General features: G+C 33.4%; 1 protein-coding gene across 1 annotated transcript; it reads left to right on the top strand.

The window, feature by feature from the left end:
- Positions 1–3,380: 3,380 nt before the first annotated feature.
- LOC127136845 (chitinase 1) lies at positions 3,381–4,211 on the top strand. Its single transcript, XM_051063359.1, has one exon. It carries the CDS (start codon positions 3,381–3,383, stop codon positions 4,209–4,211), a length of 831 nt encoding a protein of 276 aa, XP_050919316.1.
- Positions 4,212–12,749: the final 8,538 nt, after the last annotated feature.

Below are 12,749 nucleotides of genomic sequence, written 5' to 3'. Positions count from 1 at the left end.
ATCCCTGCTACTCAAGATTGATTAATATATATTTGGATAAATTTAACTTGTGTCTAAGGATAAAAATTAAGAGATAAATAAAATAAAATAAATTGGAAATTATGAGATAAATTTAATACAAATACAGAATTAAAATATAATTTAGTTATTAAATATTTTTTAAAAATATTATTATATCTTACTTGTATTTTAACTTATTTAGAAGTATAATATAGGGTATAAAATCATTTTAAATACATTTTAGTTTTCATTTAATAAGTTATTGTTTTATTTTGTAAATATTATATTATTTTAGTAATAATTTACTTATTCAATTAGTGGTGACAACCATATTCATTGGTGTGTTAGCTGATTATTTATAAGTTAGAAACCTCGTAATGAAATTATCATATTTAAATTTTTTTATGTATCATTTCATATTTTATTTTGGCATTCACAATCATTAACGAATTTAATTAATGATATAATAAAATGAAAAAGATTATAGATGTTGTTATTGAAATTTTATATTTATTACTGAATGTATGATTTGCAAATAAAATATATAATTTTGAAAATTATATTTAAAATCTAGGAATTCGAGAATTTGATGTCTTAAATGGTTATTAGATTTAAATAGTAACAAAATATTCAGATTTTTTTTTAAGTTTTTTGGATCAATCTTAGGTTTGACTCTATATTTCTCATCGATCAAATTTGAATTAATAGTGGATATTTTCTATTGAAAAAATAAAGGGGGACATGATTAAATTTTATAATTCCCCTAACAAACCATAGTGTGAACGTAATAGATAAGTAATTTTATTCAAAGAAAGATAATAGAAGCAGACACAAAAGTAGTATATGGATCCTCTCCTTCCCTTTTCTCATGCTTCTATCATGTTCAAATCCTAACCATTCATTCACTTTATCTATTTGTCTCTTATGAACCATTATATTTTATATAGATTTATTAACCATTACATTAAAAAAATGACGGAATCATAAAAATTGAAAAAGATCCAAATTGCAACAGTATTTTTAGAAGCATTTAATAGACGGTTTTTTCGGCTGTCGTAGCAGAACTTGATCTCTCCCCCTATTTAAATTAAGATGACTACTTCTAAGGTTTTAGTATTTTCTTCATAGTTTTTGCAAAATAGACCTCCTTTAAAGAAAGTATGTTAAAAAATGGTAACTATTCGGAGATTCAGTTGAGTTGGCCTCTAATCTTTTTATTACTTGTGAGCTAACTGTGTGGCATAGGATTACCGAATGCTTGTGTTGGTAGATAGTTTTTTCTAGAGATCATAAGCTTATTTTTAGTCTTTCTTCTTTTAAGGTCATAGGATCAAATTCTAGGAATGGTTTTGTTATGATATTACACGCTGTAATTTGGATCATTGAAAAATCGAGAGTCTGTAATAAATAGAGTGTAATAAATAGAGTTGTGCAAACTATCCAATTTTGATAAATCAAATCATAACCATATTTATATTTGAGAAAACCAAAATATGTAATATGTGATTATCATTCTATCTATTTAAAATTTTAAAATATAATTTAATTTTATAATCGGTTTAAAAAAAATTTATCCGTAACTAAATTTTTAGTGGCTCATTTCATTTTAACATCACAATGTAAATTAATTTTAAATTGCAATTTCCCCCGGATTGACTTCCAATGTAAACCTAACATTTATAATTACATTTTAAATAAATTATTAATAGATGTTTTATTGCTCTGGTTGATACAGCTAGTAGACAAATTTAATAAAAAAAACCATTTTAAAATTTAATTTAGATGATGCAATAACTTCATCTTTGTAGATGGTTTATTACCTATTTATGATAAAATAAAATAAAAGAGATTTTAAATAAAAAATTGATTTAAGTAAGATTTGATAAAAAAAAAAAAATTGATTAATTATAAATGTTCTAGCCTTTAGTAATGATTTAATAAAAATTATTTCTTAAATATAATTTTTATTATGTTAAACTTTTAACAATAAAAATTTAATTGAAATGCACAGAAGTTATAAAATGATTTTACACAGTAATAAATTAATAATAAACATTGAATGTTAGAATTTTTTTTACAGTGACAACAACTAATTTCTAACAATAAATATCTAAATTACTAAATCAAGATTATTTTTTATTTATACCAATTCAAATCATAATATTTTCTACTATCTATAAATATTTTTATATACAGTTTTAAAATATATATAATTAAAATGATTGTTTTAACCGAGAACAAATGTATCTCTAACTTTTATAAAAGTTTGATTTGTTTTAGCGTTAAACTTTTAAATAGGTCAAGTTTAATAACCAATTTATTTCTTAAACCGGTTTTAGAAAATAATTTTAAATCCAATCCATTGTATTCAATAAATAGTTTTAAATCCAATCCATTGTATTCAATAAATAATTTTAAATCCAATCAAAGTTTATTAGTGAATATATAACCTGCAAATAAAATACATAATTATTGAAAATTATTTAAAATCTAGGAACTTGAGAATTTAATGTCTTAAATGGCTATTAGATTTAAATAGGAACAAAATATTCGGAAAAAAAAGCTTAAGTTTTTCGGATCAATCTTAGGTTTGACTGTATATTTCTTATCGATCAATTTTGAATTAATAGTGGACATTTTCTATTGAAAAAATAAAGGTGGAAAATAATTCAATTTTATAAATCCCCTAACAAACCATAGTGTGAACATAATAGATAAGTAATTTTATTCAAAGGAAAGATAATAGAAGCAAACTCAAAAGTAGGGATATGGATCCTCTCCTTCCTTTTCTTTATATTTTTACCATATGTTCAAATTCTAACCCTTCATTCACTTTATATATTTGTCTCTTATGAACCATTATTTTTTATGTGGATTTATTAACTATTAGACTAAAAAAATGAGGGATGACTGAATCATAAAAATTGGAGAAGATCCGCATTGCAAAAGTATATTTAAAAGCATTTAATAGACGGTAGTTTATTGTTGTTGGCCTCTATTATTTTTTAACAAACATAATGTTGAATGGATTTATATCTTTTAACTGATAAAAAAAAGTGTACAACAAAGTTTATGTTGACACATAATTTTGAGAGATAATTGGTGAATTTAACTACCAAGTAGTTTCCCCTAGTGTGAACTTAACTACCAAGTAGTTTCCCCTAGAGATAATTGGATATTCTTGATAACGTCACATGCTTACCTATATATTGGATATTCTTGATAACGTCACATGCTTACATATATTTAAGTAATTAATTAATATGACACATTGGACTAGATCTGTACACATCCTTATAAAATGGCTTCAAGAGCTACTCATTTCAATCATCCAGAAAAACCCAATTAACTATTTCCTCCTCCAAATTCCAACCTTTGAAATGTCTTCACCTGTAAATGACAAAAGAATTGTGCAACAACTCATTGTTCGTTTGTACATACATCATATACCAAAACACAGAATCGATTCCGATGTCGAGAGAATACAAATGGACTTTATTCTCGGATTTGCCAGCGAGCATTACATTGATGGAAAAGGCGACGGACGTTTCAACCCCACTTGGGAGGTTGATCCTTCCAGTATTGAACGGGTGAAAAAGTTTAAACAAGGTCATCCAGAAGTGAGGGTGGTTATCAGCATTGGAGGTGTTGGCACTGAATTTCCATTCAATCCAGTTGAAAATTTGGTGTGGATCGATAATGCTGCAAAATCGATCCAACACATCATCGAACTCTATGACGATGATCAAAGCGATCAAAATATAATTGATGGTATTGATATTCATTATGATGTGATCAATTCAAGTCATGATGATTTTTCCTACTGTATTGGACAAGTTATAAGACAACTCAAACTTGATAAACATTTAGCATTCAAAATGGTAGTATCTATTGCTCCAACACAAGTGGTGGAATCGTACTACCATATATTGTATTTGAACAACAAAGACATTATAGATTTGGTTGACTACCAGTTCTATAGTCAAAAATTCTCTACAAAGGAAGAAATCATAGAGCTTTATAAGAAACTAGTAGTTAATTACACTCCAGCTCTTGTTCTACCAGGAATTCCTGGTGACCCTATATTGAATGAGACCATCAAATACCTCTTGGAACAAAATGCAATCCCTGGCGTCTTCTTTTGGGATTCTGAAGACTCTATCAATGCTCCCAAGACTATCTCTTTAGAACACCTGCTACAAAACATCTGACTAATCAGTTTCTCATACTGCTCCAATATCTGTCTTTTTCATGTGTGTTTATGTATTGCATGCTTTTATTTTTCTTGTTTTCTCTAAATTTCTTTTATCATTTTGTTTGGAGTGCTAAACTACTTAAGTTATATTATTATCTGTAATGCTTTGAAAAAATAAAGTTTAAGTTTTTTGGACCTATATTTCTCATCGATAAATTGCGAATTAATAGTGGATATTTTCTATTGAAAAAATAAAGGGGGAAAATGATTCAATTTTATAATTCCCCTAAACATAATATAATTTTATTTAACGGAAAGATAATAGAAGTTAATACAAAAGTCTTAAAAGTAATTTTTGTAATTCTAATACGGGTTATAACCGATTACAACAAGGCAAAAGTTATTTATGAGTTCAAGAAATACGGGAAATTTTGTGGGTGTAATCGGTTAATGTCTGCACGTAACCGGTTATCAATGAAAGTGATTTAATTTGTGTAGCAGCTGTAATCAGTTATTTTGTGTTTGAAAAGACCTTCGGTCTTGTGCCTACGTACCAATATAAAAATGAGGGATCAAAACCTCGTAGTTCGTGATATAAATATCAAAGTGAATGCATTGATTTTAACAAAAATTAAGTTTGAGAGGCACAAAGGCCTCAAAATGGTTTGAATTAGTTAGTTCTTTTTGGCTTATTTGAAAGTTTAAGTATAGTTAAGTCTATTTACAAGTTTGATTTAAGAAAAGAAGTTTGAAAATGCAATGACATAAGGACAAAGTTTCTATCTTTTTTGCAAAAGTGGTCAAAGTTTAGAACAAAGTAAGTTCAATCAAAGAAGATTTTGAAAAAGAGAGGGAGATATTTTGAAATTAAAGAAATGGGGAGAAGATGAAGAGACTATCCTATGTAAAAAATTAAAAGTTTAGAGTTGAAAAGATCTGACCAAATGGATAGCAATCCAATAGACAAAAATGTCAATAGAAACCCAGAATCCCCTTGGATTTTTAGAATCAAGCAACACACAAATACACAATTATATTATCTTGAAGAGCAAGACATCAAATAAAGATGGCCACATCCAAGCTTATCCATTCCATGATCTTCTTCAAGGTAGCCCATGTAACAGATGAATTTCACAAGTCACAGGTTCAAAATAACAGCTTCACAATGATCATGTTGCAGATGAACTCAGAAAGATCTTGAATGATTGTATCAAATGAAGTTTCAAATTTCAAGCACTTGGTTTCTCAATAAGTTGGCATTGGCCAAGTCCTTTAGCATAGGAATGTTGCCTAAATTCTAAGTCCATTTGTCCAAGATCAAGCCAACAGTCCACACAAAAGTTTTTTTAGGGTTTTTGTTGTTATTATGTACATTAATGGTCAAAGACCACACAAACAAACAAAGTATATACAAACGAAATGTATCACACAATATGGTCCAAGTGGACAAAGTGAAAATTACATTATCATAAACAACTAGAATGATATGAACAATGGCAAATGTATAAAAGAAGGACATGATTTCAAAGTAAAAATGGCACTGAGCACGAATCTGACCTCAATTTATCCTAACTCCAAGTATATTGAGAGATACATGGAGTTGAAATTTGAGGTACATGAACTGAGTTGCTTCGATTTGGCCTCAAAGCAACTCAATCTTCTTGCCTACATTGGTAGGACTTCAGACAACCAAAGAATCAAGAGAATTGAGCAATATTGAGAGAGAATCAAAGAGATTAAAATTTCTGGAAAATACCTTCAATGTAGGTCTGGATTCAGCTATTCTTGCCTTGGCTCGTGCTTGATCTCACTCCAATGCTTGCAGAAGAAGAATTCAAACTCAATATCAAGTGAAATTCTCAGGATTATCCTATGGAATGTGAGGGTTAGAGGTTGGGGATCAAAGCTGGAATGAATGTGTGTGAAATTCTGAGCATATGGAGCTCTATTTATAGCCAATTCAATTCATATTTGCACACTTTAAGTGAACTTCCAAAATTAGCAATGTGTGATGCATGAGTGCATGGGCGTGTACAGGCCCATAAAATCACTCCGTCTGATCCATAATTGAGTGTAAGCAAGGTTGAAGTCATGTTGGAATGCTAGGCAATTGTGCATGGATGTTTGAAGTTCAATCTTGCCAAATGATGATACCATGTTCAAGCCATACGCAACCTATTCATTTCTTGTCCAAAATGGATGAACTTGGAACTTTTGGAAAGGTTAGATCAAGAGGAACAACTTTCATGTTCAACACTTTTTCATTTGAAGCTTGTTACTTGAATAATTTTGAGGTGGAAGTTTGGAAATTTTAACATATTGAAATTTTTTCTAAGTGTTAAGCCATATGTCTCAATATTCCACCTTGCTTAACTTTTTATGTGAGCTTCAAATGAGAAACGTGTCTTTATCAAAGTTGTAGATATCTCAAATATCTTCAAAATGGTCACAAATTGCATGTCATTTGGATTTGAAATGATAGAGTTATGCATTTTTGAAGTTTGGAAAAATCACTTGATCAATGGTATAGGTCAAAAGTGACCTATAATGTAACCTCATATCACATGCTGAAAAAAGTTGAATTAGCTCTCACTCCAAACATAAAAGTTTAATTAGACCTATTGAATTGGATTGTGAAACTTGGAAATCTTCCATATCATAAAAATTGAGAAAGTTATGGCCTTGGGAAGTTGACTTTCAAATTAGGGTTTAGACAAATTGACCTATAATGTTTCCACATAGAAAATTATTTTCCAAGCAAAACTAGCTCTAGGTATCAACCTGAAAGTTGTTTGGAATGTCATTTAGAGTAAGTTTACTCTTGAAATAATTTTCATATGGTGAAAATTGTAGGAGATAGGGTGTAGGGAGACCCTGTTTTGATAAGATGAATTCATCTGGCCAACCACCATCAACCAACTTGCTAATCTTCAACTCTCTTGACTTTATAGGGTCATGGTAGATTATATATACATGAGATTATGAATTTTGAAGTGTACCTTGAGAAATTTGATAAATTGATGAGATAGCTTGTTGGAGAAGTTACTCAAGATACCCAGTCAAACTAGGGTTTCCAAGGCAAATTACCCTCAAACTCTTGAAGAAAACTTGATCAACATGACATGTAGAGATCATTGGGACTCATATATGATGCCCATAAAAATTCTTGGATCAATTCTTGGTTGTGCTCTTTGTCATGAGGGTCTCAAACCCTAGATATGAACTTGATAGATCAATGGAGATCCTGCCCTACCTACAAAAGAGTTAGACAAATGCAAAGACATACTTTTTGGTATTTTGGTTAGTGAAATGATAAAATACAAGTATGATACAATCACAAAGTGTTTGGTGATCTCTCCCAAAACAAACCCAATGAAGGAGGGGTAAGGAGGATGCCAAGGTATGATCCCAATGTTAATGCTTATGATGAAATTGCATGAGCGATCTTTGGGTCAAAATTAGGGTCTTACAGCTACCCCTATTTAAGGACATTCTAACTGAGGAGGCGAAAGTTAAAATCTTCATGTTGACTCAGTAGAATGGGCTTAAATAACAACACAGAAACAAATTTTGGTCCCTAAGAGACCTCATGGTGCAAATGATATGAATGCAAAAGTAAATTCTTTGTGGGGAAATATGACCACAAAGGAAAAGAAATCAGAGAGAGACCGAAAGTCCGAAGGAGTAAAAATGCATTCCGTAAGGAAAAACTCACTAGGGAGACCGAGACTCTGAGGGGATAAAAGAGGTTACGCGCAGGCCAGACTACGACTTAAAACTGCTGGGAGACTAGGGGAATTCCGTGTGAAATGTAAAGACTCAGCCGGGGAACTAACAACATCCGCAGGTGATACGAGTAAGTCAGGATAAAACTGAAATACTTGAATCATGCAGGAAAAAGCGATTTTACCAAGGAAATGCGCACTCAACTCAACTGGGGAGAAATAAACTCCAACACAGGAGGAGCAAAAATCTATTATCTACTACCTGTTACTAGGTAAGGAGATAATAAAGATCTGACAGAGAGAACACCCATCATCGATTAGGATGAACATATCAAGGATGACTCGCTGGGAACCAACAGAAGGGAATATTCATTACCGGTTACTGGGTAAGAATAGCCTTGCTGGGGAAAACTGCAGAAAAATAGGATTTACAACTACCAGTTGCTGGGCAGAAGACCAAGGGTGAGAGTATCCATCATCGGTTAGGATGAACATATCAAGGATAAACTCGACAGGGAAGAAAATATGTCATCGGTTAGGATGAATATATCAAGGATAGACTTGCCTGGGATTGTCAAGGAGGATACCCGTCATCGGTTAAGATGAACATATCAAGGGTAAACCAACTGAACAAAAAGTAGGAATTACATCTATCGAATGCTGGATAGAATACCGTCAAAGAGAAAATCTGTCACCGATTAAGATGAACATATCAAGGATAGACTCTGCGAGGAGATAAAATAGGAATTACATCTATCAGTTATTGGATAGAATACCATCAAAGAGAAAATTCGTCACCGGTTAAGATGAACATATCAAGGATAGACTCTACGAGGAGATAAAATAGCAGGATTTACAACTACCGGTTACTGGGTAGAAGACCGCAAAGAGAAGGAAACCCGTCATCGGTTAGGATGAACATATCAAGGATTAACTCTCTAGGGAACCAAAAATAGGGATTACAACTACCTTTTTACTGGGTAGAATACCACGAAGAGAATATCCGTCATCCGTTAGGATGAACATATCAAGGATAGACTCAAGCAGGGGAGAGAAAGATATCTGTCACCGGTTAGGATGAACATATCAAGGATATACTTCCTGCGGAAACAAAAATGAATCAACTAGGGACTCCACTGTTGGGAAAACAGGAGTACTTTTGTCGGGTATTGGGAAAGAAGTAACAAACTGCAAACTAAGAAGAATATTACCAGTTACTGGGTAATAAACTCTTAGAAGACTCAAAGCATCTATCTAGGCAAGAGCTAGAAAGAAAACAACCAATCAAGACTCAACCCAATGAGGACATAACTCAAGGGGAGTAATTCCATCCAGATAATCAACTGGGGAGGAGACCGAAATAACAATCATCCACGAGGGAACAACTCAGTGGGGAAAAGAAGAAAGGTTAGAATCTTTCTGCTTAAGGGGCTGACACTCTACAATTGAAGGAAGATAGACACCAAATTCAGTATGGGGATAAAGTACCACCATAACAGAGCATAAGAATCTCAAAGGTAATGATGCAAGTATGAAATTACATGAATGTATATCTATATGTATATATGATGATTATGCCGAAAAAACGATCACAAAGGATACAAAGGTGTCGCACAAAAATTGAATCATCGGTACAATCCTCGATCAATCCACAAAATATGGAGACAACTGCTGGAGAACAGAGAGATCAACATCCCAAAGGCTCAACCCTAGTTGAGGAAGGAGGAGATCTGCTGAGGAAAGAACATCAAATCTGTGGGGAATTTTAGGTCAACACCATAAAAATGGGAGACAACCCTACATAGAATAATCATAACAAAAGTTGCTCATAAACCAGGAGAAAACTCTGACTGGGAGCAAGTTGAATGACGATTAGAGAGGAAACCAAAGCGATCTACTGGAGAAGTCAACCATATCTACTAAAGATCAACCCTACTGAGGAAACACAAACTCCGTTGGGGAAGCCAGAAACTCTGTCGGGGAAAAACAAACACACCGCAGGGCATCTGAATCAACCAACTCAGTTGGAAAAAGAACGAAGCTCTGCTGGGGAGAACAGATACTCCGCTGAGGAACTGAATCAACACAAACGTCCAGGGATACCCAAAGGATTAATTGCTTGGGGAACCTCTGATGTTTAACACTTAAGGACTTGTTATCCATTAAAATGTTGTTGATATTCTTTTTAATTGCTTTGAAAAATTCTTACTTTTATATATTCATGAAAAACTGATTTTGATTAAAAATTTAATTTTCAAAATGATCATAATAAAATTTAAAACTATTGGCTGAAGTAAATAAGAGTAGAAACAATTGGATAAAAGCTCAACTTTATTTAATGGGATAGTAGTCTGTAAATGACAAGACTTTATAGATTTTTACAAAGTTGAAAATGGTAATTTACAATGGAAAAAGGTTACATTGAATACAAATGATCCTTAATCCTTCTACCAACTCTTGATATCCATTGTGCTCTTGACCGCTACTGGGGTGATGAATCGATGTCAACCCTTGTGCTCAATCAAATCTTCAAAACCTTGAAGATCAGCAGAATGCAATTACTTGCCATAATTCCTAATTTTTTCATAAGTTGCCCCAAGGTGGGGTACTCAACTTATCGGGAAATTCTTTATGTTTTATGCCTCTAATTTTTGCCTGGATCGCCCTTTCGGGTTGTCAATCCACCGAGACGCTCATTTTTGCCTAAGCCGCCCTTTCGGGTTTTCAACTTAGCGAGTTGTTCTTTTCTTTTTTAGGCAAAGTATTTCTTGACTGTATTTGCGTTTACAGGACGAGTGAACTCTTCACCATCCATAGTTGTAAGTATCAATGCACCGCCTGAAAAGGCTCTCTTAACAACATATGGGCCTTCATAATTAGGAGCCCACTTTCCTCTAGAATCTGGCTTAAATGATAAAATCTTCTTGAGCACAAGGTCACCTTCTCTAAGCACTTGAGGTCTGACCTTCTTGTCAAAAGCTTTCTTCATCCTTTGTTGATACAACTGATCATGGCACATGGCAGTTAATCTCTTCTCTTCAATCAAATTCAGCTGATCAAACCTGGTCTGACACCATTCAACCTCAGTCAACTTGGCTTCCATGAGCACACGCAATGAAGGAATCTCAACCTCTACGGGGAGTACTGCTTCCATACCATACACAAGAGAGAAAGGGGTTTCCCCTATTGAAGTGCGAATGGATGTACGATACCCGTGTAAAGCAAATGGGAGCATCTCATGCCAATCTTTGTACGTGACAACCATCTTATGAATAATCTTCTTAATGTTCTTATTTGCAGCTTCAACAACCCCATTCATCTTAGGTCTGTAGGGAGAAGAATTATGATGTGCAATCTTGAAGTCTTTACAAAGAGCTTCCGCCATATTGTTATTCAAGTTCGGTCCATTATCAGTAATTATCTTTCTTGGCACACCATAACGGCATATGATCTAATTCTTGATAAACCTTACAACAACTTTCTTTGTTACATTTGCATATGATGCCGCTTCAACCCATTTTGTGAAGTAGTCAACTTCCACCAAAATGAAACGATGTCCATTCGAAGCTTTGGGCTCGATCATTCCAATCATATCAATTCCCCACATGGAGAAGGGCCATGGGGAAGAGATAACATTCAATAGTGTCGGAGGAACATGAATCTTATCAGCATATATTTGACACTTGTGGAATTTCTTCACAAACTTGCAACAATCAGATTCCATTGTCAGCCAATAGTAACCTGCTCGCAACATCTTCTTCGTCATTGCATGTCCATTGGAGTGAGTACCAAAGGAACCTTTATGCACTTCGGTCATCAACAAGTCTGCTTCGTGTCTATCCACGCATCTGAGCAAAACCATGTCGAAGTTTCTCTTGTATAATATATCACCATTCAAGTAGAAATTGTCGGCTAATCTTCTGAAAGTCTTCTTATCTTTCAAAGATGCCCCAAGCGGGTAAATCTGACTTTGGAGGAAACATTTGATATCAAAGTACCACGACTTCTCGTCTTTGATATCTTCAACAACAAACACATGAGCTGGCCTATCAAGACGCATCACAGATAAATTAGGAACTTCATTCCAATACTTCACTACGATCATCGATGCCAACGTTGCAAGAGCATCTGCCATCCGGTTTTCATCTCGAGGGATATGATGAAATTCAACTTTTGTAAAGAAAGTTGAAATCCTCCTCGCATAATCTCTATATGGTATCAAACCGGGTTGATTTGTCTCCCATTCTCCTTTGATCTGATTCACAACCAAAGCTGAATCACCGAAGACATCCAAATACTTGATTCTGAGATTCATGGCCTCTTCAAGTCCTATAATGCAAGCTTCATATTTTTCCATGTTGTTTGTACACTTGAAAGCTAATCTAGCTATAAATGGTAGATGCGTGCCTTGAGGAGTAATAATCACTACCCCAACGCCATTTCCATATTGATTAACAGCTCCATCAAATACCATGCCCCAATGGGAACCAAGTTCTGGCCCTTCTTCAAGCAATGGTTCATCATAGTCCTTCATTTTCAAGTACAAAATCTCTTCATCAGGAAAATCATATTGCACTAACTGATAATCTTCAATTGGTTGGTGAGCCAAGTGGTCAGCTAAGATACTATCTTTGATTGCTTTCTGAGATCGGTATTCGATATCATACTCTGATAACAACATTTACCAACAGGAAATTCTCCCAGTTAAAGCATGCTTCTCAAATATATACTTGATCAGATCCATTTTAGATATCAACCAAGTGGTATGATTCAACATATACTGACGCAGACGCTTAGCAGCCCAAGCCAATGCGCAACAAGTCTTCTCA

The sequence above is a fragment of the Lathyrus oleraceus genome, chromosome 4, assembly GCF_024323335.1.
Source record: "Lathyrus oleraceus cultivar Zhongwan6 chromosome 4, CAAS_Psat_ZW6_1.0, whole genome shotgun sequence".
In the NCBI taxonomy this organism is placed as follows: Eukaryota; Viridiplantae; Streptophyta; class Magnoliopsida; order Fabales; family Fabaceae; genus Lathyrus; species Lathyrus oleraceus.
This window is presented reverse-complemented; position numbering and strand designations above follow the sequence as displayed.

What these genes read in the sequence shown, in the direction of transcription:
- LOC127136845 (XM_051063359.1), top strand. Translation starts at nt 3,381, where the DNA reads ATGTCTTCACCTGTAAATGACAAAAGAATTGTGCAACAACTCATTGTT.